Genomic DNA, 27754 nt, shown 5'->3' with positions numbered 1-27754 from the left:
CTAGCTATGCACGGCTGTCTAGTTGCTTTCCTGAAAAGTTACAATAATTTGTACACAAAATGTAGCATCTGAGAGTGCCCACTTAGAAATATACGCCCCACTAATAGATTAAAAAAATGTATATTTTTCTTAACAGAGTATTTCTTTAACTATTAATAAAGTCAGATTTTATTGATCATTCATATTTCATTTGTGATTGTCATGTTCTTTGTACATTTTTTATTGATTTCGTTTTTTCCTCACTGATTTATAAAAGCTCTTAGTTTTTTCTCCCAATCATTTGCCTCTATATTTGTCCCCAGTTTTGATTTATAGAAGTTTAATATTATTTCAGTCATTAAAGTTTATTCATTTTCCATTGTTATTATTCTCAAAGAATCCTTTCCAGTCCTTGTATTTAATAGTTATCTATTTTCTTCCACATTTTTTACTTTATTTTTACTTTAATTTCTTTTATAAATTCTGAAATTTATTTTGTTACATGATAGAAGATGGGAATCTAACACATTGACTCATAGTATGATATAATAGAAAGACTTAGGATTCAGAAGACCTGGTTATTCTTGGGATTGTTACTACAAGCTTTTGTAGCCTAATGTACTCGCTCTTTTCTCAAATTCTGTTATAATACATTCCTACCTTCTGCTATTTCGTACATTTGTGTAGTCCCCTCCCACGTTGAAACAGAGATGGTCTGTGTGCCCAATAGAATATGCAGAAGTAATGGTATATGACTTCCAAGACTTGGTCAGTGAAGACATTTCAGCTTTTGCCCTGGTCTCTTAGATTACTCACTCCAGGAAGAAAGTCACCGCTGTGAAGACTCCACAGGTCTGTAGAGGGGCCCAAGTGGAGAGGAACTGAGGCTTCTTCTCAGCAGTCAATCCCAAATTGTCAGCTCTGTGTACGAGCCACCCTTTAGGCAGATTTTCCCACCCCTCCCAAATTCCTGGCCCACAGAAACTGTGAGCAGTATTAAGTGACTATTGTTATTTTAAGTGACTGAATTTTAGGATAATTTGTTACTTAGCAGTAGATAATACTGTGTGCAAGAAAAAAATAGCTTCAGAATGTGACTCTGAGTTAAATCTAATTCTGTAAAATGTCTTGAAAACCAGATTTTTGAAGATCTGTTGTTTTCTGTGGGGACAGAAAGAGTGTGTGTTTTTGACAAGTCCGTGATGAAAGAATAAATTGTCTAGTCATATATGTAGCTTCCTAGAAACTCAGGTTCAGACTGTTCTTTTCCCCAATTAAAACTAAGGAAGAATGTCCAGGAGGTAGGAAATAATCAGCTACTGCCTGCCTTGTAAGTTTCCTGAGGATGGCTCTATCTTAATAGTTTATTTTAAATTTTATTAAGCACCTACCTTCTGTCAGATACTGAGGATACATCACTGAATTAGCTGAATAAGATCTCTGCTCTATTGGAGACTTCAGTTTAGTTGGGGAGATGGACCCTGCTGCCCCCCCCCCCCCAATTCTGGTGGTAAGTCCATTGAAGGAAATAAGTGGAGTAATGGTAGGGAGGAGGTCTACTTTAGGCTGGTCAGGGTTTATCCTGCTTTCCCAGAGTGCACTATCTGCCACACGCTAGGCAATCACATATTGAATGGATGAATATGTCTGAGCTGGCTTGTTTATACTGTAATAGAATAATACCCTCATATTCCAGCCCCTCCCAACACACACGTAGAGAGAATTATTTATGTGATAAGTCCTCCCAATTTTATGACTCAGAAATGTTATATCCCAATCTTCCATGTTATAATTGTGAAAGGCTAGATGTTATGAACAACCTCCCACTGCAGAACAGTTAGGTCCTGGATAGGACGAGTTTCTGTGGCATTGATGAGTTTTGCAAAGAGGCAGGGGTGGTCTCCAAGGGCCCCGTTCTTCCGGAAAAAAAAAAAAGACAAAGAAAACCTTATGAACTAGAGTTAGTTTAGTGGATGCTGATAGCACTTTTGGCTGACAGCCAGCTAGGGGAGCTGAGCTTAGACTCCTGTAGTCTTGACTCTTGGGGTGCCCTCACACCACTGAAAGAATAAGAAACTGACCCCGCCTGTACTAAAGCCCAAAGATTACCCTTAGATTAATATCAGAAAATGAACTCAGCATCAAAGATCACAAATTGTAAGAAGCCACCCATAAGCAGAGGTTGGCAAACATTTTCTGTAAGGGACCAGATGGTAAATATTTAGGCTTTGCAGGTCATATAATTTCTGTTGCACCTATTCGGCTCTTCCATTGTAGTTGGAAAGCAGCCATAGAAAATATGTACATGAATGAGCATGGCTGTGTTCAAATAAAACCTTATTTACAAAAACAGGTAATGGGCCAGATTTGGCCTATGGTCTATAGTTTGCTGGCCCCTGGATTCATTGATATCCAAAGAAGGATGACAAAGAGGAGGTCATGCTTTCATCAAAGTGAAATGCATGACACCAAAGACAAAAAAAAGCAGCTATGGAGAAAAACAGGTCATTTGCAAAGATTTGTAAATCAGGCTTACATAATTAGCAGTAATAGGATAAGATGGTGGAAAAATATCTTCAAAGAGTTGAGAGATCATTATCAATACAAAGTCGGCATGTCCAACAAATCTTTCAGGATGAGACTCCAAACATTTACAGATTTAAAAAAAATGAGAAAATTTACCACCAAGAGACCTACTTTAAAGTGATTTTGAAAGGCTATTCTTTTTCTTTTTAATTTTTATTGGAGTATGGTTGATCTACAATGTAGTGTTAGTTTCAGGTGTACAGCAAAGTGAATACATATATCCACTCTTTTTTAGATTCTTTTCCCATATAGGCCATTCTTTAAGAATCTACTCAAAGCCTATTGAGTAAAAGGCTATTCTTTAAGAATCTACTCAAATAGCTAAATATTTTAGGAACAAGAGCTGAACCTCCAAATTCCAGATACTTTAAATAGAGAAAGGTGACAAAAATGAAATAGAATGGTGGTCAATATAGTTTTCTTCAGACATAGATTATTAGAATCTAGATAAAACTGAAATTCATGCTTTTGTAGGGTTGGGGTGTTTTTTTTTTGGTACTTTAATATTTCCTCTAGTTTCTCTGTTTTTATTAATGTTGATTTTGTGATGTGGAGTGGAAATGAGGTTTATGGTGGTGAAAATGGTTGGAGTAGGTCTTCTACAAGGTTTTCTTTATTACATGGTTCTTAAATTTTTTGCAAAGAATTCCTGTCTAATGGTTAGTTGTTACAGATTTTTTTTTTTGTCTTATATTTTCTGTACTTGGGTAATTAGTCAATATGTTTGTGCTAGACATTTGGTAAATGGAAAAAAAAACCCAACAAATTTGTTAAATATAGGAGAGACCAAAGTCAAGGACATAATCTAAGAAGAAATATATTTCATGATTTCAGAAGTGAAGATCAGATTGAAGTAACTGCCCTCATTTTGGATAATAATGGGATCACTAATACTTTTGATATGTATTCTGTGGGATAGGAGAAGTTGAAGCAAAACGACTTCGAGTTTAAGTAAGAATTAGATATCCTAATAATAGGAAGAAATATTTGGCCTTATATGAAAAAGAAATAATAAACTATTACCATTTATTGAGCACTTACTGTGTGTCAGATGTGGTGCTAAGAACTTTCTCTGTGGCTTTGCATTTGGACCTTATGACAGTTCCTTTAGTTTGATGCTTCTGCTATCTCCATTTTGCAATGAGGAAACTGAGGCTTTAAGTAGCTTGACTACTTTGACTACTTACTGAAATACAGCTAGAAGTTCCTGAGCTGGGATTAAGAACCAAACCCCCTGACTCTCCTGCAGAAATTTTGCCTTAACCACAAGTCTTATGTGGTACCTTGGGACAAAGAACAAGTTTAGGCAATTGCTGAGCTTATTATCTAGATATATTTGTATATTCTCAGAGGTTTCTACTGTGCAAAGGGGCAATTAAAGGTGATATTGAAAATATGTGGTAGAGGGAAAGGAGTTATTCAACTAGGTGAGAAAGGAAGTGATTCTGGTGTAGTATAGAAGGGCCCATAGATAAAAACACATAATTCTTTCCACATGTAGCCATCAAGCACTGAATTAGAGTAATTCTTGATATGTAGTTTTGATTTCTAAAACATATTTTTGTATATAACAAAAGTGTTTAAATTAGGTTTGTTTTTTTTTCCCCCTAGTGGAAAGAGTGAAAGAACAATTGAAACTTTCCTTGGAAACCAAGAATGGTGTTGTGCAAACTGGTGAATTAACAGTTGTGCTTGATGGACTGGTGATTGAGCAAGAAAATAGAACAAACTGCAGCTCATCCCCAACCAGTAAGCTAATAACTTCATGTGTTTTCAAAATTTGAAGGAAAAAAAAAAACAGCAAGAAGTATATAAAAACCTAGTGTCTTTCTTTTTTGTCATTCAGTGGAAATACAGCAAAATGGTGTTGCCTTACATGAAAATGGAGACCCTTCGGCAAGGACAACCACCAGGTAGAATGTTTTATTTTAGTATTTGTGACAAAGTAATTAACATTTCCCACATATGAAGTTTTTAACCTTAGTTTAGAGTTTGCCATAGAATTTAAAAGCTTGTATCTAAGCATATCATTTGGTTGAATTCTTATCAAAGTAGTTTTTAGAAAAATAACAGCTTTAATAAGATAATATACATATCATAAGAATAACGTGTATATTTCAGTGGTTTTTAGGTTAACAGAGTTGGGTAACCATCACTGCTGTCTAATTTCAGAACATTCTTACCATCTTCAAAAAGAAACTCTGTACACATGAACATTCTCTCTCCATCCCTCTTTCCTCCCAGCTCCTGCAGCCACTAATCTTCTGTTTCAATGGATTTGCCTGTTCTGGCCATTTCTTGTAAATGATATCATATAATATATGATCTTTTGTTACTGGCTTCTTTTACTTAGCATAAGGTTCATCCATGTTGTAGCAAGTGTCAGAACTTCATTCTTTTTTATTGGAAATGGCTTTTAAAAATCTATATTTAGGCATATTTTATCAGTAAATAGAGTCAGATAATGTGGGGAAATGGTCATCTTATTGCTGTCTGAATTGGCAGCTTCCTGTAATCACTAGAAGGTGGATGGTGCACAGATTGCGGTCTCCCCTCAGAGATCATCCTGCCATCTCTGTGATTCCCATATGTTCACATTTGATGACAGTTAATAGAGACTTCCTATTTGAAATAATTTGTATTAGAATAAAAGCATGTAATAGCTCAAATATAGTGGAATGAACCCCTGAAAATATATTGCTGTGAAATTGACTTGTTGCATTTGAAAAAGCATGCCAGTATATGACAAAGTGTGGCTTTCATTAATCTACAGTTACTAATATTACTCCTAAATTGCCATTTAATGATTTTCATAGAGCACTTGAACAGATCATTATGTCTTCAGAATATATATTTGGCTTAAATTTATTTAGTATCCGCATTATAATTTACACTGAGAAAATTCAGGACTGAAAGGGTACAACAGGTAGATTAAAATGCATTAGCGTGTGTGCATGTATATATATGTACATATATATATCTTTTCTTAATAATTTTTGAAATACAATTTTAGATGGATAAAGGAGCTTGAATCACTACCAAGCTAAAACCTAATATTGTTTATTGTATAGTAACACATTTTGAATCAAAGATTAGTTCTACAAGCACCAGGAGAACTTGAGTTGGGTTCTTTTACTTGGACTGCCAGATCACTGATCCTTGCTGGGTGTCTTGGGAGGGGTGTACAAATCAAAATCACTTGGGAAATTTTTCAAAACTTTACCTGCCTGAAGTTCCTCAACACGTCTCATTCCAAATATATAGGTGACAAGGGAAAGTATCGTTTATCGTCCAGATACTTACTGAGTGCCTGTTTGGTGCCAGACACTAGTCCAGGCACTAAGGATACAGTCCTGTTCCTGTGACATTTTCATTCTGGTGGGATAGAGGTAGTTAGTAAACAAGTGAAGAAATAAATTAGCTAATTGAAGATAGCAATAAGAACTATGAAGTCATTGAAACACAGGACAGGGTGACAGGAATGTAAAGGAGCCTGTTTTAAAGAGAAATGTCAGGGGATCATCTCTGAGGAAGTGCCATTTGAACTAAAATTAAAAGGCCAAAAATGTACCATCCATGGAGAGATTTCAGGGAAGAGCATTCCAGACAGAGGAAATAACAAGTAAAAAGACCCTATTTCTAGTTAATTTATGCTCTGCAGACTCTTATAACTCTAGAATATATTTAACCTTTCTTTGATAATCTTCTAAGTCATTATAATTTTACTCCCTGTGTCTAATAATTTATAATAAACATTTGAAGACTTTTCAGCATGATTTTCATATAAAATTAATTTACTAGTATGTCTCCTGCAAGGTGGGCAAGGAGGAGCTTGGAGAGAAATAGATCAGAGAGATAGATGGGGTGGGACAACTGAGATGTGATCTGATTTATATTTTTTAAAAAATTAAGGCTGCTCTCTGGAGAAGAGATACAGGGTGACCTGTGTATATGGAAAAGCTCTCTTGGTCACTTACATGGTATCGCCTAACTCCCTGCTAAAGTGTTTGATTTTGTAGTTGTAGATATATTTATTTATTTATTGCAGTATGAATGCACTGTAAATTCTTCTAACTCTGGGATATAATATTTCGCTTTTTCTGATCATCAATGTACTCATTATTTTAGTGCTAGTACATAATAACTTGTAATCAATTTTTTAAGAATTTTTTGGTCTTTCAGTATTCAATAAGGTTCCAATAAACAGTTTGGAATTGATTTTTATAAGTTTCATGACCTTTTTGAAAATACTTTCAGAGCATTTTAAAATAATATTAATATTTTTAAGACTATTTAAGTCTATTTAAGACTATTTAAAATGTACAAATTGAACATTGGTTTGAGGGACTGAATTCATTTTGACTTAGTATATTTGTATATCTCAATATATTGATACATTTATCTTACAGTGTGGATACACTTAGAACTGAAAGTAATTTAAACTTTAATATAGCAAAGTATGTAATAAAATGTAAAAAATAACCTGTTAAAAAAGTAATCAGGGTATCTTTTGTTCATTACTCTTTATACCTGTCATTTTGCTTCCATGTTAAGAACTTGGTAAATATTTCTTATGAAACTTCTGATGAAAAGTTATTTAATTGTGGACTTCCCTGGTGGCACAGTGGTTGGGAGTCCGCCTGCCAATGCAGGGGACACAGGTTTGAGCTCTGGTCCAGGAAGATCCCACGTGCCGCAGAGCAACTAAGCCCGTGCGCCACAACTACTGAAGCCTCTGTGCCTAGAGCCTGTGCTCCGCAACAAGAGAAGCCACTGCAGTGAGGAGCCCATGCACTGCAACGAAGAGTAACCCCCACTCGCTGCAACTAGAGAAAGCCCACACGCAGCAATGAAAACCCAACGTGGCCAAAAATAAATAAATAGATAAGTTATTTAATTGTACTTAATTCATTGAAGTAAGGCTTTTTTTCTTTTTTTTTTAATAGGTTGGCTGCTGAAGGTACTAATGGAATAGATAATCACGTACCTACAAACACTGTAGTACAAAACTCATGCTGTTCATATGTAATTAATGGAGACAACACACCTTCATCTCCATCTCAGGTTGCTGCCAGACCCCAAAACACACCAGCTCCAAAACCACTCACATCTGAGCCTGCCAATGACACTGGTAAGTATGGCTGCTTATGACACATTGTTTAAATGAAAACTAAGTTAAATTTTATTATCTATACCTGTACTTTTCTTATCGTACAATCTTGCTTAATCTTCAGTTTTATAAAAGGAACGTGAAGATTGCAATACCTGAAATTTTTTCTAGTAATTTGAATTTTTCTAGATTATTTAGGAAGCTATTCCAAAAATGTATTAGTTTAGAAATAACCACACATTTCACTAAGCAAGTACTTACTTGATAGCTAGATTCTTAGGCTGTATGCTACAAAAAATACTATTTAATTCATAATATAGAATATATTTCTAAAAGAACTTGAGGGAATTCATTGATTTGTTAGTAATGAATGGTTCCTTTAACCTTTTACCATACAAATATTTACTTCTTGGCACGTAACTTAGTAGTAAAATGTACTGTGAGCTGATGTAACTCTCCAAAAGTTTTATATTTTCTAAGAGTAACTGTTATTCTATTATAGAAGGACTGCCTAAGGAAGATTTTTTTCTATAATCCTGTCTTTCAATGGATCCAGCTGTAATATTCATAAATCATTTTTTGTTTGATCTTTATAAATTAACTCAGATGAATTTCTTTCTTTTTTCTTTTGCGATACTTGGGCCTCTCACTGTTGTGGCCTCCCCCGCAGCAAAGCACAGGCTCCGGACGCGCAGGCTCCGCGGCCATGCCTCATGGGCCCAGCCGCTCCGCGGCATGTGGGACCCTCCCGGACCGGGGCACAAACCCATGTCCCCTGCATGGCAGGCGGACTCTCAACCACTGCACCACCAGGGAAGCCCCAGATGAATTTCTTGAAACTCAAATCTTAGGACTTGCTTCAGATTACTAGCGTATGTCTTGGGGCTAGAGTTGGAATCCTATTCTTTTCATTCCAGAGCCTATATTCTTTCCTTCATCTATTTATGGGAAAGTATTAAAAAGTAGAAACATGTAAGGAAGTAATTTAGTAATTAAATGAAAATAGATGGGTTTATAGATAAGACTGTTGTATATTTATACCCAAGATTGGGGGGATATTTACCATGCATTTGGTGAGTTTTTTGTAAACGTGGGAACTGACATGAATGAATTCTTGAAAATTTAATTTGTTTATTAATGCTGCCCTTTTTTAAAAAAGATAGACTTAAAGATCCTGAGTACCCAGAATAAGTAGACTTATTAGTCATTAATTTAAGGTGTCTGGAAAATGCAGAGAAGATAAACACAGATAAACAGGGTGAAATTAGTGAGCAGAATGCATTTATTTTCTGATTCTGGTATCCTTTCTGGTAAGAACATTTGCCTCAGATTTATTAGCAAAAGGGAAAAGGAAACATTTTAGATTATTCAGGATTGTCTCTAAATTAAGAACAGACCAGTTAAAATAGCTCCTATTGGGAATTTCTGGGCGGTCCAGTGGTTAGGATTCGGCGCTCTCACTGCCGGGGCCCTATTTGATCCCTGGTCGGGGAACTAAGATCCCACAAGCCTCGCGGCCAAGAAAAACCCAAAAGCAAACTAAAAAAACAGCTCCTATTCCTGATATTCCATCTTTTTTTTTTTTTTTTTTTTTTCTGTGGTACGCGGGCCTCTCACTGTTGTGGCCTCTCCCGTTGCAGAGCACAGGCTCTGGACATGCAGGCTTAGCGGCCGTGGCTCACAGGCCCAGCCGCTCTGCGGCATGTGGGATCTTCCCAGACCGGGGCACGAACCCGTGTCCCCTGCATCGGCAGGTGGACTCTCAACCACTGCACCACCAGGGAAGCCCCTGATATTCCATCTTTTATGAATCTGTATGAAAAGGTACCATAATGTGACCAACATCCTCACTAATTCCAAGAGAGTAAATACAATAGTGAGTTTCCTAGAACTTTGACTTATATTATCTCTCCTAAATTAAATTTACAGTTTTAAAAAATAGTCTGGGAAAAGTACCTATGGGAAGGACAAATAATTTATTTTTTTTAAATATCACACATAGAAAAATGGCTTATCTGAGTATCAGAGTTCTTAACAATGAAACATAAGTCCAGTGCTTTTGGCCTATGGATTTTTAGGTTATCAAATAATTACCCATATTTACACATACCAAAAACCACACACACACACACAAAAACTAGTTATCTACCCATAAATAAATTTACATTATAAGCATTGTAGCTTCCTTGAGAACACTCCAAAGAGTTGTAAAAAATAAAAATAATACCCTTATGTGACCAGGCTTGATTTGTTATATGGGATTATCATTGGATTCAGAATGGTAGATCCAATTCCATTATTTCTGGAAGTAATCAGATAGCAGTGCCAATTCTTGATTAAGTCTACTCTTTATTCATGAGAAGTATAAGAATGTTGAATGCTCATTTCAGAAAGGCTTATGGAACCATTCTGTTTCGTTCTTGTCATCACCTTCCATTTAAAGTATATGGAATTTGGGGATTTATCTCTTCTTTCTAAAATATTTAGCTGCTAGAGTAGATTGGCCAAAGTATCCATTGACCACTACATAGTTGCATGTTTCAGCTTTCAGGCTTATTCAGATGTTGATGCAAAAGAGAGAAGGACTTACTGAGTTCCCCCTCATTGTAGAATCTCTTATTTATATTCTACAGCTTGTTAAATACTTTGTAGACTGTTTCTGTTGGGAACAGATTCACTTTCCACATTCTCCTCTTATTTATCCTTGCCTGAAATTTCAAAGTGAAAGTAAAACACACACATGGGCAACTAGAAATGAAGGCTCCATTGTAAATAATTCCCAAGACATTCACAATAATTGCAAGGAAACCTAAGACAATCAGAATAACAGCTAATATTTGTGCTACACATGTTCTAGACACTATATGTTCATTGACTGATTTAACTCTCACAATAACTCTTCAAAATAAGTACTAGTATTTTTCTTGTGAAGGAACTGAGGCACAAAGAGATCGCAGCTAGTAGAGGAGCTGTAATTGACATCCACCTCTTAGGCTCTCACCTCTCTGCTTTCCTGTTCATTTAGATGTGTGCGATTTTTATAGTGTCTCATAGTTATGATGTTCATCTTTTATACCATGATAAGCTTCAAATAATATTCCCCCAGTCAACTTAGTGATTGTGTTTGCATGTTCGTTTTGTTGGTGGTGACATCTGACCAAACAATCCAACTGTCATCATTCCATTGGCTGGTTTACAAAGACTTCTGGAACCTACTCTGTTGGTAGCAGTCACTTAACCAATGTCATTTGTATGATCTGTCATCCCTTAGTAGGATGATGAATTCAGGTATCTTTTCAAGGGCTAGTCTGCTTTAAGGTGTTGGTGTAAAAATAGGTTTTTTTCCTAATCAGGAACTTTAAAAATCAGTTTTCACTGTTGGAGTGCTGATGGGGTGGAAGTGTGCATATTCTGTGTATAACACATTACATGTTTTTAATCCATTACTTGTGATCCCAAAATCCTAAAATCTTTTTTTTTTTTGGCTGTGTTGTGTCTTTGTTGCTCCGCGCGGACTTTCTCTAGTTGTGGCGAGTGGGGGCTACTCTGTTGCGGAGTGCAGGCTTCTCATTGCAGTGGATTCTCTTGTTGCAGAGCACAGGCTCTAGGTGCGCGGGCTTCAGTAGTTGCAGCATGCAGGCTCAGTAGTTGCAACACACGGGCTCTAGAGCGCAGGCTCAGTAGTTGTGGCCCATGGGCTTAGTTGCTCCGCGGCCTGTGGGATCTTCCTGGATCAGGGATCGAACCTGTGTCCCCTGCGTTGGCAGGTGGATTCTTAACCACTGCACCACCAGGGAAGACCCCCCCCAAACCCTAAAATTTTTAAAACCAGAAGTTTTTTTGGTAAACTCATTTGATGGCAAAATGACTGGAACTGACTTGAAGGTATTTATAATTTTTTGTGCTTAGTGTGAGTATCCTTTTGTTTTGCTACAGAAGTAATACTGTGTTTAATTAGTGTGTAGGCCCCAATCTGACTTGGTATTAGTGTAATAGACAATATATGTGCCATACTATCTTTCTGAATTCTGAAGTTATGAATTCTGGAAGTCACTTGGTCCCAAGAGTTTCAGATAAGGGATTGTGGGCCTGGAGCTGAATACAAATTATTTCTTTTCATCAAAGACAGTATTGTACATGAGGGCTTTTGGAGGGGAGGGCATTTTCCCCTCACCCCCAACCTGTTCTTTTGAGTCTTAAGAGGATCCATTTGATCAGCTTAGTTGGTAAATATTGGTAGTTATTTTAAGCTAAAATGGGAGGCAGTCATGACTGAAGAGATTAGATTTGGCCTCTAACAGGACTGGGTTCCAGTCCCACCTCTGCCACTTAATGCTTTAACCATGTGACCTTGGACAAATTTAACATCCTCAAAATTTAGGTTCTCCATTTATAAAAAGAGACTAATACTCAATAATACCATATAGGATTGTTTCGAAGGTTAAATGAGATCAATTTAAAACATCTACCATAGTCCTAGGACAGTGGTATTTAAAAAAATATTATTTTCTTCTTTACTTTTCTCCCTGCCCCTAGCTTCTAGTGGAAATGACTTTTTCTAATGTATAATTACTGTTGTATTAATAAAGTAGAGCTCAGTTTGGTAAGTTTCAGGCAGAAATAACTGATTTCACAAGTTTATTAGACTTTTGCTTTTAGTTTTTAATTTATTTATTTATTTTTGCGGTACGTGGGCCTCTCACTAATGTGGCCTCTCCCGTTGCGGAGCACAGGCTCCGGACGCGCAGGCTCAGCGGCCATGGCTCACGGGCCCAGCCGCTCTGCGGCATGTGGGATCTTCTCGGACCGGGGCACGAACCCGTGTCCCCTGCATCGGCAGGCGGACTCTCAACCACTGCGCCACCAATTGGAAGCCCAATTTCCTTATATTGAGCCATCTTTTAATTTATTCAGTTTCAGTTTTAGGGTTATATTACCCTTGCAGAATAAATTAAGGAACTCCTTTTTTCTTTTTCTCCACCAATGTACTATCACACTTCAGACAACACGGGGGTAATCTGTTCATTGAAGGCTTCAAAAAACTAACTGAGCCTGGTGCCTTTTGGAAGGATAGTATTAGATCTTTCATCACCTTTTCCATTTCTACTCTCATCTTTTCAATTTTTCTTTCTCTTGAGTGAGTTTAGTTAATATAGTTTAGACTTGTTGATATAAAGTTGTACATGGTATTCCAAACTGTATTTTTCTTTATAAAATTTGGAAACGTTTATTTCATGGTTTCTCCAACTTTTCTGGTAAGAATTCATCTGAAGCATTTGTTAAAAATACAGATTCCCAGACCCTTCCCTAGAGATTTCCCCTAGAGATTCAGTAATTCTAGAATGGAAACTGAGACCTATACTTTTTATAAGATCCCAACTGATTCTGATCAGGTAAGTTAGGAAATTCTGCTCTATTATATTGTTCCTTTAATTCCTTTCCTTCTACCATTTTCCCCTAGCTCTGGAATTGAATGCTAAGCTCATTTATTGCTATTTGTTCTTATATCCTTGGATACTTCTTTTGCCATGTCAAATATTTGATACAAATATTTTCATTGCCCTTAGTTTCCCTAAAGTTTGTGATTTCATTATTATTTTTTTCTTTAACTTAATAATTAGTTTTCTTTTTAATCTTCTAAGCAAAATTGATTGTGGGTGGGGGAGAACTGTCATTTTTATGGACATATAAGCATCAATTTTCTCACCAGTAAAATGGGAATAATGCTGGTATCTGCCTCATAGCATTGTTCTGTTAAATAAGATAATCCTTAAAAAAATGTTTAACGAACTCTGCCAGAATTTTAGTAAACATTTCAATAAGTTGTATTTTGTTTTGTTTCTAGTTTTATTGAATTATAGTCAGAATGTCACCTTCTGATTATAGAATTGGGATTTTCCTTTGGTCCCTTACATGTCATTTTTTTCTAAGAATTCTTAGATTGTTTGGATGGAATATATATATAATGGAAACTCAAAACTACCTCTCTAACCCTGTAATTTAGAACAGGTGTATTGGCTGTGTTATTAAATCCTTCATATACTTAATATTTCTACTAATGCTCTTTTTATCTGCCTAGTTTTGACAGAGGTATGTTCACTTCTTTCTCTGTGATTTGTCTTTATTTAACATTTATTGTTTTAGTATGCCAGGCATGTTGTAACTGTTGAAAATACAAAAGTGAACAAGTCGGACAGTGTTTGCATTCTGAACTCAATGAAAAAGAAATAAAAACAAATAAAATATTTCAGAACGTGAGAAAACAGTATGTATGTAGCCTGGAGGGACGGTGGGGCAGGTTCAGCATTAAGTAAGATACCCCAGCACTGCCTTTCTGAAGGAGCGGTTGAGTCTGGACTCTGCGTGATAAGAAGCAGCCAGTCAGGAGCTATTCTGAGACGTTGGGAACAGCAAGTGCACATCCCTGAGTGGGAGGGAGCTTGTTCTATTCAAGGAACAGAAAGGAGACCATTTTGAAAAGTCAGGTGTACCTGTGGAGTAGACTGTGTAGAGTCTTTGTCATGAGCTGTGGTAAAGAGTTTGGAATTTATTCTGGTTGTAATGGGTATGTTTAATTAGGGCGTGAAAACATCTGTGTATGCTTTTATAAGATTATTTTGGCTGCTATTTGGAGAATGGATTGGAGTTGGACCGGAGAGGAAGCAGGCAGACCAATTAGGACGCTATTGCAGTAGAGTAAACAAGAAACGGTGGACAGGGGTAGTGGTGTAGACGGAGAGAAGAGCTGAGAGCACTTGCAGTTGAATTGTTGTAGGAGAGAAGTTTTTGCCTTGAACAACTGAAAGGTGCTATTTAATAATTAATTTTCTTCCTCTGTTTTTAACAGTTTGTGTAGCATGTGCTATGTTTTAGTAAGCCTAAGAGTTTATGATTCTTTCTTACTGGACTGGATTGTCTTTTGTCAAATATTCCTCTTTTCCCATTTAGTGTTATTTTGCTTTGAAAATACTATTGCTAATCTTTTCTTTTTTTGGAAATTAATTTCTGCATTGTTGAAGAGTGAAAATTAAATGAGTAAATTCACTTTGACTATCATATATCAATTCTGAACATCATGTAAGAGACCCAGAATTTAGTCTCTCTGCACATTCTCTTTTCTTTTCTTCATGTTATCTAACAGTGTTGAGTACCGGTAGCACTATAAACATTTTATTTTTTATATTTTGTTATTGATTTTTTTTCTCCCAAAGCTACTCTCCCCTGTAGTTGGTACAGAACTTCATTGGTTCTGTTGTTTTTTGTGCTTACTGTTTGATTCCTTTAATAATACTCGTTTCTGTCCTTCCCACTATTTAAATCTCTTTCTTTAAAAATCCACCTGAACGTTCCATTACTCTTAATTATGTCTCTCTTTTCTGTTTCAGTTAAAACTTTGATGTGTGATTTTCTAATAGATTTTGTTCAATAATTTATTCTCTTTCCAGTTTTAATTTGACTCACTTTTATAGTGACACGTAGTTGAAATGGATGAATCACATTTAAAATGAAAATAAAGAAAATTATATCACTGGATCCCAGTGCTGGGTTATTTCTTTAGCAAGTGTAGAACGAGTTCCTGGATCTTTTTGTAGTCCCCTGTAGTACTTTCTTAAGAATTAATGCCACTTTATATTTGGCAAGAGTTCTTTTGATATTAGCTGCATTTGCATAGGAAAGGGAGCTTGAATGGGGTCATTTTAAGGTTTTTATATAACCCATGCAGATATTCAGAATTGATTCTTTGGAGGAAAAACGTTTGTTCATGTTGTTTTCTCTTTCTCTAAGTTAGGGTTATTGGTATATACGTATACATATATATATATGTATATATATATACATATATATATATAGTCTTAAGTTTTATTATTTAAACGTTCATCTCTAAAATGTGAACAACAAAAATTATTGTCTGTCTTATTTCTGTCCGTACCTGATATGTTGCTCAGTATAAATTAGGCTCTGAATAAATGTAATTGGTGAGTTAACTGGTTGCTTTGTCATTCCTTCATAGATCATCTTACTAATTTTCCCCTTTCAGTTAATGGAGAATCATCCTCATCTGCACCAACTGATAATGCTTCCACCACGGGTTCTGCAGTAGTATCTGGAGAAACCGCCTTGTCTTCAAATTGCACTAGTACTACTGTCGAAGATCCTCCAGTTCAAGAAATACTGACCTCCTCAGAAAACAATGAATGTATTCTTTCTAACAGTGCAGCATTTGGGTCTGAAGCTAGAAGTACATTAGATCCTTCTACCTCCAGTTCTGGAAGTAGCTCTGCCTTCGAAGCAGCCAAATTAAGACAGCCAGATGTCTGTGTGGAACCTGTCCGGCAGCAGTCTGGAAATGCCAACACAGAAACTCTGCCATCAGGGTATGTTAAATTAATGATTGATTGTCTCTGCCTCCAAGAAGCTTGTTTAGTGGCTCAGGTTTTTAAACATACATACAATACAGTTTGAGAATGCTGTGATGAAAGTACGGCGTATACAGTGCTGTTCTGCACAGCTTACAGCAGTTAGAATTTCTACTCTCTAGCTGTGGAAACTGCACCTCTAGAGGTCTCTACCTCATTGCCATCATTTGCTCATCACAGTTACTGTGTCCATACCCTTTCTTACTTTCTGAACTGTTTTTTCTCAGTGCTCTTTACTGGCTCATCTGATTTTGCCTATTGCCTAATCGTGGTTTCAGCCTTTGGTCTTTTCCTGAATGTGCTGCCTCTGTTGAATCTTATACTCTGCCATCATTTTAACTATTAAATCTATATATCCAGACCAGAGCTTTCTCTGAGCTTATTTTTATCTACTTACTGGAAATCTCCACTGCTTCCTGCAAGCATTTTTGGCCATACAGTATCTTCCCTTTCCTCTCAAAAATCTCTCATTTTCCCTTTGTCTTCTGTCTTTGGCAACTTAGTCATTTATCTTAGTCTCATGTGTCTGCCATTATGACACTGATATACAAGAAGCTCTTCTTACTGTCAAGAACCTCATGATCTGATGGGGGTTAAAGATAAATAAATAGTCATTGTCTATACAGTTCAATTAAAGCTAAGCTAGAGGTGTAAGTTTAGGGTGCTGTGGGAGGGAACATATGTAGAGGGAAGTTAGTGGGGAGTAACCTGCTATACTGAGATAAAGAGTACTTTCTGGAAGAGGTGACCCTTGAGTGGATTTCTGAAAGAGGCGTAGGGGTTAGCGCAGCAATAATGGAGGCACAAGTGGTGAAAGGTTTCATTCTCAGTGGAGGTAACTGCACATTCGGATTTCTAACATCCATAACCGAGTAAACTGAACTCAGGAAATGGTATTTTGTTACAGCTTGAGTTGAGCATTGGAGGAAGCAAGCTATGTAGTACTGAAGAATAAACAGTCCTCTGAAGAATTTTGTATACCTGCTAAAAGTTTGGGAGTTTTTTTCCTGAAAACCATGAATAAACATTAAAGAATTTTAAGCAGGGGAGTGCCACAGTCATATTTGCATTTTAGTAAAATTATTCTAGGAGTGGTATAGACAGATTAGGAGTCAAGGGACAAGCTAGAATAGCAGCTAGGCTGTTTCATACATGAGAGAAGTGGGCACATTCCTGTTTAAAGGGGTAAATACATAAACTTAATTCTGTGCGGCCAAGTACATGCTTCAGCATGCCTGTAGCCACCGTATGTGATCTTTGCATTAGGAGAATTTTGTAGGGATCTAGATGAGTGATTTTCAGATTGCAAGTTGCAGCCTATTAATAGATTGTGACCAGCATTTGAAAACATAATAAAGTAAGTCAACATGGACTAGAATAGAAAACTGAAGTGTGTTAGGTAAACATTGTTTTGGGAGTTTGTTTTTCTGATGTGTGCTTGTGTGTGTAAAATCTGTAGGTAAATAGCAGTCTAGGGTGAACAGAGGCATTTATGTAAAGTGTATTCTTACTCTGTGAGCTGTTACCTAGAAGGTTGAGATGCTACTAATCCAGGTGAGAAGTAAAAACAGCCTGCACTAAGGTAGATGCTAGTCTCCTGGGGCGACGTTACGATGGGTGTGGTAATTAGCTGTGGGAGGTGGAGTCGGAGGCTGGAGGCAAGGGTGACCCCTCTGGCTTATGCAGCACTTGGCTTGTGTGACCATTTGAGCCAGCAGTTTCCAATCCATGTCATCCTCCCTCTTTCCGCAACAATCTTCTTAGTTCCCGTGTGTCCGCTCTTGGGTAACTTACGTGGCTAACTACACAGTACAGCCGTAGGTGCTAGAATCACGAGTGTTCTGACGGAAGCGTATTCCAGCCCGAGTGAGTGTTATGCCAAGCGCCGTCTTGCCTAGAGCCCTTTCTTTGCTTGTGCTCTGTTGTGCGGAGTGTTATTCCTCAGATATCTGCGTGTCTCTGCTCAAATGTTACCTTGCTCCAGAGGCCTTTCCCGATTCCCTCTCTCCAAATCAGGTCCCTCTGAACCCCATCCCCTGCCTTATTTTTTCCCAACCTTCTGTTATGAAAATTTACAAACACGCAGAAAAATTTAAAGAATTTTACAGTGAACACCCATATATCTCTATCTACCACTAGGTTCCGTAGTTGACATTTTACTCTGCTTGCTTTATCACACATCTCTTCATCTCTCCATTTGTCTAAAGTTTAAATATAATTTCCTGATAACTAAGTTGCACATACCAGTACATTTTACCCCTCAAAACTTCGGCTTGCATACGTTAACTAGAATTCAATATTTGCTTAAAGATTTTTTGGTAAAGTTTACATAGAAGGAAATGCATGAGTCTTAAATGTGCCATTTTAGTGAGTTTTGACAAATGCTCATTTGTCACACCTTTATTAAGATTAGAGTATTATCATCACCTCAGAAAGTTCTCCCAAGCTTTCAGTCAATCCCTGTCCCTACTTGGAGAGGGGGGGCAGCCACTGTTCCTCCTTAAAAGCTTTTTTCCACAGTAGATTATAGATTAGTTTTCCCTGTTGTAGAACTTAACATAAATAGAATCAGTATGTACTCTTTTGACTAGGGTTCTTTTAATCACCATGATGTTATATGTATTACTTTTCTTTATAACACTTAAATCACCATGAGACATATATTTGTGTGTTTTTGTCAGTTTTCTCTCCACTAGACTGAAAAGGGGGCTTTATTTTGTCCATTTCTGCATTCCTCGTGCCTAAAACTATGCCTGCCATGTAGCAGGTACTCAATAAATATTTATAAGTGAATTAGTGCTTGATTAAATGATTTTGAGTGAGTGAGCAATTGGGCAAAAGCCCTGGCTTGTAAATGATTCGGAGGAAATAGTAACAAGGTCAAAAGCTACTGAAAATTCAAGTAAGGTAACTGAAAGGCACCCACTGAATTTAACAACAAAGAGATTACTTATTGTTGATCTCTGACAGAATGATTTCTGGGAAATAGAGCTGTATTCAGACTGCTGTGTGATGGAGTGAATGGAAGGGATGGAAGTGTGATAGAAAACTCTTTGAAAGAGTGAGAACTAATGCATAAAACTTTTTCCCTGTGAACACACAGGGAGAGAGGAGTGTTTGGTAGAAGTGAGCAAGAAAAGATACAGTATTGAGGAGTAGATTTTTGTTTTAAAAAATGGCAGTGACCTAAGGGTGGTCTGTTGCTGATGGGCAGGAGCCAGGAGAGAGATTGGCAAGCCATACAGGAGAGAGGGGCAACTGTTGGTCGTGGCTTATGAGAAGGCAAGTCTTACCACCTACCCCATTATCCAAGTTTGAAACCAGTAGTTACCCACTCAGCAACTAAATTCTATCATTTTTATTGTAATATATTTAACAAAATTCTTCCACATTTATTATTATTTTAACAAGGTCTTTCTTCAGCAGTAGGTTTTGGAAATTTATGAGAAAGGGAGGCTACATCTGAATACTAGGAAGGGAGAGTATTATGGTTGAAGGTGAGGTGTATCGGTTATAAGTTAGCACTTATCCCCGTGAAATAAAAGAATTCTATTGAGAAGTCTCATCAATCAACCTGGTAATTTGCAGCTATTTGAGTGGTACTCATGAATTTCCACTGCAGGGATAATCTAGTCTCTGGCCAGTTCCAGCTCATCACTTTTATAGTACCCCCGGGTACAGCTGTAGTTGGCTGTCACTGTGAGTCTCCCACATCAAGCCTGAGACCACGCCCCTTTATCCCGGTACCGCCTTTTGCCCTGCCAGCACCTTCCTTCCTCATTGCTGCCCAAGGCTTGCTCTGGTCACCACTCACACACTGGGGACTCATTCTTGGCAACCGTCATGCCCCCAAAGGTAGACTCTCACTCTGGGAGTAAAAACTCAGCAAGTTGCCTTCCCGTGAATCGGCTGCCAGGGCAGGAGAGAAAAGCACACTGGGATCCTAGAGTCACTGGGTCAGGTGGTGAAACTGACCAGGCTCCTCCCCTGTGGGCCAGGAGTTCTTTGTCCCAAGAACGTTGTCAGCAGAGGGCAACTGGGTACACGGCATGTCCACAACCTGGGATGCCCTACCCCAGGAAGACAGGGTGGGGCATGACAGGAGTTCGTTTGTTTGTTTGCGGCACGCGGGCTTCTCACTGTTGTGGCCTCTCCCGTTGTGGAGCACAGGCTCCGGCCGCGCAGGATCAGTGGCCGTGGCTCACGGGCCCGGCCGCTCCACGGCATGTGGGATCTTCCCGGACTGGGGCACGAACCCGTGTCCCCTGCATCGGCAGGCGGACTCTCAACCACTGCGCCACCAGGGAAACCGTCCCCTAATTTAAAATTTGTTTCTGATCACAAAACTAAGACATGACCAAATATAACATTTAAATGATACAGAAACTTTTAAAGTACCCCTTAAGCTTACCACAGAGAGAGTGGTGTCTAAATATTATTCCAGTGGCATATATTTGCGAGCTTCTCTCGGTCATTGTTCCAGGCACTGGGTGTTCAGAGGGGCAAGAGAGCCCAAGACTCTGCTGCTGTGGAGCTAGTGTTACCGCAGGCTGACCAGCAGTGGCCTTGCATTAAAAACCTACTCAATAATGTCAGATAGTGACAGGTTCTATGAGAGGAAGGATAAAAGTAGGTGAAAAGGATAAAGAGCAACTATGTAAATTACTATTTTGCAAAGACTTGTAGAATTATTTTAAGAAAATGGAATCACACTCTACATACTATTTTTCAGTTGCTTTTTAAAACTTGGTCATATTTCCATGTCAGTACAAGTAGGTGCACACATTCACCAAATATTAATAAATGTTTAGTAAGCATCTCTTCTGTGGCAGACACTGTGCTATGTGCTATTAGTACGCTGATGAGCAATATATATCAAGGCCCAACCTTCGTGAAACTTTTCGTCTAAATGTGTAGGCTTAACCTTAATCCTTTTGAATGGGTTTATAGTATTTCCTTTTGTATTAATTATTGCTGTGTAACAAATTACCCTAAAATTTAGCAATTTACAACAACAAACATAATCTTACACAGTTTCTGAGGCTCAGGAATCTGGAAGTGGTTTAGCTGGGTGCTTTTGTGCAGTGTCGCTCATGAGGTTGCAGTCATCTGGAGGATGACTTTGCAAATCCAAGAGAGCTGAATTCTGGCCTGTCAGTGGGGAAAGCCAGGTCTACGCATTGGAGCCCCTGAAGCTCCCTTCAGGCTTCCACCCTGAAGGCCCAGGAATTGGCAGCATCAGATACCTTTGGAAGTGGCTGTGAAGACAGCACTGTAAACAGCAAGATTGTTTGAAAGTCACGTTGAGAAATGAATCCCTACTTTTCCTTCCTGCAGCTAGGACTGCTACCTTGCCCTAGGGGTTTCTTCTCTGGAGGTTCTCTGCATTTGGAACACCAGGCACAATTGAGGGCAAGGTACTGTACTACACCAGGGCACATAAGTGAACCTTTATGATGTTAATAATTGAATAAAGTTATAAGTGAATTTCCAAGCCCACATCCTTCTTTCATACCCAAATCCCAAAATACTGACAACCAGGATTTTACTATTCCACCCAGGAGACTGGAAGTGTCCTCTGTCAAAGCCTCCCCACGCCGCTGCCCAGAGACTAAAATACTGATAATCTGTTTGTTCACCAACAAAGTAGCCTCATTATATTGCCCTTCAATTAATTCCACAATCCACAAGCCCCACCTACAAAGCTCCTGGTCAGTTTTTTTGGTGCCCTACTCATTAGACGTCTGAGGGAAACCTTTTAATGTGAAGGGTAAAGATCAAAACAAACAACCTAGAAAATGCTCTTGAAGAAAACAGACTATTTTAATATTCTAAGAGGGACAAGAGTAGATGTAACATATTAAGGAAGAATGAGGTTTGTAAAAAGCTCTTGGAAACGTAATTCACTGGAAGATGTGGCTAATAAAGGTAAATGAATTTCCCAGAAAGTAGAACAAACATAAATTTATGAAGTAAAAGAAATGAAATAGAAAAATTAGAGGACCAGTTCAGAAGGTCTGATAAGAGAAGTTCCAGAAAGAGAAAATAGGAGGAAATATTTAACAAAATAACCAAAAATAACCCACCTTTTACAAACAAGAAGGAGGAACTTCCTTATGGAAAGGGCTCACCAAAACTCAGGATAATAAGTGAAAATAAATCTATATTAAGATAACTTGTTACGAAAATTTTAGTACATTGGGGCCAAAGGAAAAAATCATAAACATTTCCAGAGATTTAAAAAAAAATGGAGAAAAAGCAAATCTCATAATCATCAAATCTCATAAAGCGTTAGACTTCTCAGAATCAACACAAGAAGTTAGGAGACAATATGCCTTAAATGCTGAGGGAAATCATATTCAGCCTAGAATTCTGGATCTAGTCTCACTGTTAGTGTGCACACAGAATAAATACATTTCAGACATACTGGGTTTCCAAAAGTTTACTTCCCATGTAAGTTTACTTTCTGGGGAGGCTACCAGGATGCATGTTCCTCCAAATTTAGGTAAATAAAAGTGAAGGACGGGTTATCCAAGTGAAAGGAGTTACCAGCAAGATGATGAAAGGAAAGCTTGATGGCAGGTGTGACTGATAAAATACCCAATAAGCTTGAATTTTTTTTTTTTTTTTTTTTTTTTTTTTGTGGTACGCGGGCCTCTCACTGTTGTGGCCTCTCCTGTTGCGGAGCACAGGCTCCGGACGCGCAGGTTCAGCGGCCATGGCTCACGGGCCCAGCCACTCCGTGGCATGTGGGATCTTCCCGGACGGTGGCACGAACCCACGTCACTTGCATTGGCAGATGGACTCTCAACCACTGCGCCACCAGGGAAGCCCAGAGCTTGAATATTTTGAGAGGAGATTTATGCAACTAGAAAAGTATTTGTAGTTAAATTGATAAGTACGAAGAAAATAAGGAAATGGGAGGAAAGGAGACAAAGAAATCATGGTTTGTTCATAGCTCAGCTGTCAGGAGGGTTTACACAGTCATAATAATTATAAGGGAAGAACACAGTATATGTGTGTATTTGGAACAGTTGGAAGGAGGGTCCAGGTTACAGTGTATATGCGTACATCTGTGCAGGAAAGAGACTTAGAGCTTCACCTTTCATAGTGAGAAATCAATAAATTATGCTTGAAATTAAATTAGTAGAGTAAGCTTGTTAATAAGAAAAAAGAGGTAAATGCTAAAAGAATTGGCTAAAACAGTTGAAAATGTTGCCTTTGGGGAGTAGAAAATGAGATTGGGGACAGTAGGCACTATTGTTTTTTTGTAATGAGCCTCATAGACTATCTGATTGTTTAAATTGTGTGGAGGTTACATAATTATATAACTGTGAGATATATATTAAATAGTATGTGAAAGTATATATAATTTTGATAAAAATTAAAGCTAAATTAAAAGTAATAAAGAGTGTTTGTAAAGAAAGTTTGGAAACCAGGAAATTTTGATATAGAATAGCAGTACAAATTCAAGAACTGATTATAGGAATTAATACCTAAAAATAGCAAAAGTACCATTATCAGGAAGTTCTTGAAACTTGATATATTTTGTAGGTATTTGTTTTTGGCTGTTAAGCTTTCCTACAAATAAGTGACCCACTGGTATGTGTCCTAGGTATTCCAGAAATGTCTTTAAAATAATTCCGTATTTAAATCCTGCCTCCCCATGAACATTTATTATTATATAAAAACATATGAAGTAAATCTGAAATTTCAGGTTATTATTTTTAGTAAAATACTTATGAGGAATATCTAAATTTTTGTAGTTACAGGGTAGCATGAATGTTCCAGTGTAGGATTTTATACCACTGTTTCATAATAGATAATTTTAATAATCTATATGATCCTGAATCGGTTGTGAACTTGGGCATCTTTATTGTTCATGGTTACTGTTTAAGCTTGTTGTGGCTAATGTTTGTCAGATGCAGCTTAAACAAATGATTATTTTTTGCATGCCATTTAAAATATGTATGTATGTGTACACCTTGTTAGGGAATAACTTTAATACGGTCATTGTGTAGGAAAATAATTTAAAAATTAAAGGCCTCTCTAATCAAAAAGAAGTCAAATTAAATTGGATCCTTGTGTTTAAGAGAAAGGAAAATATTTTCCATTTATTCTACTTTCAGGTGAAAACAAGAATATTAAACTCAGAAATACCAGGTTTTTATTTTTTATGTTTAAAATTTTTCTTCTATACCATTTTAAGGAAAGACTGGAAAGGAAGAAACAGGGATCACAGAGGAGAAAATGAGGGTGGGGAAAATAAGAGATTGAGTGTCTTTGAGATAGAACAGAAAAAGATAAAATTGGATGTCCATAAACTCAGAGGCTTACCAAAGACAAGAGAGGGATAGTGTGCACAAAAAGAAGACACTATATGCAGATAGAAGAAAGAATTTTCATGGAGCTGTGTCACCACATACTTTAAGGAGATTTCTGCTAAAATCTTTTAGATGTGTATTTTCTAAATTGCAAAAATGGATATTACTTCCTTGACATTTTGTGCTCTGGGCATGATATTAGGCTGAAAGTTCCTCTGGTCTTGATTGAATTTCTGTTTTCTGATGATTTGGATTTCTGTAAATTAGTAACTTTTAAAAACTTTATGTATTATTCTGTCTTCCTCTGCTAACTGTACTTACTGAGTTGCCAGTACTGTTGATGAAAGGTGAATAATTAAGAACTTAAAAGGCACAATAGGGACTTTCCTGGTGGTGAAGTGGTTAAGACTCCACACTCCCAATGCAGGGGGCCGGAGTTCCATCCCTGGTCTGGGAACTAGATCCCACATGCATGTGTCAACTAAGAGTTCGCATGACACAACTAAGGAGCCTGCGTGCCTCAACTAAGGAGCCAGTGAGCCTCAACTGAGGAGCCCTCGAGCCACAACTGAGGAGCCCACCTACCACAACTAAGACGCAGTGCAACTAAATAAATACATACGTAAATAAATAAATATATTTTTTAAAAAAGATATCTTCTTTAAAAAAAAACACAATAATTGAGAAAAGAAACAACTTTATTTTATGTATATATGTGACCTTTTAAAGTAAAACTTACCTGTAATTTTTTGGATTATAAGAAGGAACCATTTTTCAGATTGTCTTAGTTTGTTATCTTTTATTTTTGCTTTTTCATTGGAGGTGGGAACAGAGAAAAGATCCTCATGGTAGAACCTATTATGTGGATCATAACACTCGAACGACCACATGGGAGAGGCCACAACCTTTACCTCCAGGGTAATGTAGCATCTTATACACCTTCAGTTGTGTTTTATACATGTAATTTTAAAAGTTTATTTAATACAATATAAAATGATTCATTCTACATGTTATGTTTCCTTGATTTGCTTTTGTGAGTAATGAATGTTCAGTAGATGAGATTTGTTACATTGTGTCTCTTTTACAGTTAGTCTGAAGGGCTTCCAAGAGATTGTCAAACATTGGCATGAGTTTACTGAGAGTAGTTGTAGAATTTTGATCCAATTTGAGTCCTTGTTATTTTTTAAGGAATGAAAGTCATATTTAGGATAGTTTATATGTATGGTTCTCCATAGATAGGGATCTAAACTATGCTATTGAATGACACTTACGTAATAAATATTAGTATCATTCAAAATTATTATCTAAAAGATTGCTGCAAGTAAAATTGTATTATATTATGACTAAAATTATAGAGGGTTTTAAATGAAAAAGCATTTCTATTACATACTAAATAAAGTTTATGCTCTTAAGTGGTCATTCAAGGTCATTCACAAACTGTCCTTCCAGATGCAACTCAAGGTCCACCAATATAAAACATATTCAAAGTCCAGAAACTTCAGGACAAGAACTATGCTATTTTTGTGAGATTGGTTGCTGAAAGGATACTGAAATCATATAAATTAATGACATAAATTGGCTTAAGGTGAACTAAATTCTGGAGGATAGGGAGAATTCTGGCTGGTAGAGAAGGGCATTCTGTTCTGAGGGGATATTAAAACAAAGGCATGACAGAATGAAACATATGACACATTTGGGGCCAGCAAGTAATTGATTTGGCTCTCATATGGGTCCCTTGAAAGACCTTAAGGGAGTTAAGGCTGAAATGGCGAATGGGTTCATTTTTATGCCATGCCAGAGAACGGTGATAGGTGGAACAGCATGGCTCGATCTGCACTTTAGTTCAGCAGCAGTGTAACCGTGAAAGGTAGGTTAAAAAGCTATATAAGTTGAGTTAAAACCCTTTACATGGGCAGGAATGATAGAGGCAGATTGCTAGGTATACAGTAAACACTCAGTAAATGTTTATCAAAAAAAGAGGGAGAAAGTATAGTCATACTGTTACTGTTCAGTCTATGGCCTCTTTTTTAGACAGCCCTTAGAAATCATATAGGGAAGAATGGGAAAGTAGTTTAGCTAAAATAGATAGCAAGTGTTACATGTTCATAATTTTTCTGAGGAGTATCAGTATTTACATTCTTTTAAACTTAGCTCTTGGACTTGATTTTTAAATTATTTAAGTGAAGTATTACCTAACTACTTTCCAGTTTCTTATAGTAAGAAATTATTGTTTATTTTCATTTTTACTATTGCTTATTTTATTTTTGGTAGTTGGGAAAGAAGAGTTGATGATCGGGGAAGAGTTTATTATGTAGATCATAACACCAGGACAACAACCTGGCAGCGGCCTACCATGGAATCTGTGCGGAATTTTGAACAGTGGCAGTCTCAGCGGAACCAACTGCAGGGAGCTATGCAACAGTTCAACCAACGATACCTCTACTCGGTAATTAGGAAATTATAAGATTTTAATACAGCTTTTCCTCCAGGCTTTTCCCTTTTCTGTCTTTGTGATTTAGTCTTCTTTTAGTTACAATCATTTGGTTTGCTTTAAACAAAACCAGTTACCTCCTGATTTTACTTAGGGCCAGTCTTGTATATTCCAGCTATTCTGATTCCCATCCCAGATTCTCAGAAATGCTTTCATCTGTTTTGGCCCACCAAATATATATTCTTGGGATTGGACGTAGTTTTGTTCCAAAAAAAAATCTAATGCTGTCTGAAACTTTGACCAATTGGTGATCTATTTATTGCCATAAGCAAACATCCATAAGAATGGGGGGTGGAGGGGACTTCTGTTAAATAGGTTTGATCGCAAGAAGTAGAAAATATAAATTTTAAGTACTGGGCATCTCTAGATAGTGTTTTGAGGCAACTTGAAACCCCAAAATGTAGAAAGGAATTAGGAAAGATACAAAAAGAAAACTTAACTCTTCAGAATCCTACCTCAGGATGGCTCATTCAACTCCACTTTCTTTGGAGGTTAAATAATAAGTTCTCATTTGCGGGTTGATCCACTCTCCTGGTTGTCTATAGCCAGCAGAGAGACAGTGGGCCAACTCAGCTTGCACAGCATCTTGTGCTGTAAATTTCTGGTTCTTTAGCAACTTATACAGAAGTCTGTGGTCAGGTTCCATCGTTAGCTGTATATAGTAAACAAATTATGTACTGTGTGTGTGTTTTGGTTGGACTTTGTTGTATGTATGAAAATCTTAGGGAAACAGGGCAGAATTAGGCAAGTTGTGTATCAGAAGTGTGTTCTACACATAACAGAACATCTTTAGCCAGATTGAGGTTTATTATCTAAATAATACTGAGTACAATTAAAAGTATCTATT

General features: G+C 37.3%; 1 protein-coding gene across 6 annotated transcripts in view; it reads left to right on the top strand.

The window, feature by feature from the left end:
* WWP1 (WW domain containing E3 ubiquitin protein ligase 1) overlaps positions 1-27754 on the top strand; it is a 117273-nt gene that overhangs the window by 48505 nt on the left and 41014 nt on the right. For 5 of the 6 annotated variants that reach the window (XM_089898994.1, XM_089898990.1, XM_089898993.1 and 2 more), the window contains 6 exons: positions 4177-4314; positions 4412-4478; positions 7512-7696; positions 15687-16050; positions 25239-25334; positions 26688-26862. In XM_089898994.1, coding sequence (XP_089755120.1) covers positions 4177-4314; positions 4412-4478; positions 7512-7696; positions 15687-16050; positions 25239-25334; positions 26688-26862 — 1025 coding nt within the window. The remainder of the gene's footprint in view (positions 1-4176; positions 4315-4411; positions 4479-7511; positions 7697-15686; positions 16051-25238; positions 25335-26687; positions 26863-27754) is intronic. The other variant, XM_022555059.3, reaches the window with a different exon arrangement.

This window comes from Delphinapterus leucas, chromosome 17 (genome assembly GCF_059928025.1).
Source record: "Delphinapterus leucas isolate spDelLeu-1000000601 "Yukka" chromosome 17, BTC_Dleu_Yukka2, whole genome shotgun sequence".
Classification (NCBI taxonomy): domain Eukaryota; kingdom Metazoa; phylum Chordata; class Mammalia; order Artiodactyla; family Monodontidae; genus Delphinapterus; species Delphinapterus leucas.
This window is presented reverse-complemented; position numbering and strand designations above follow the sequence as displayed.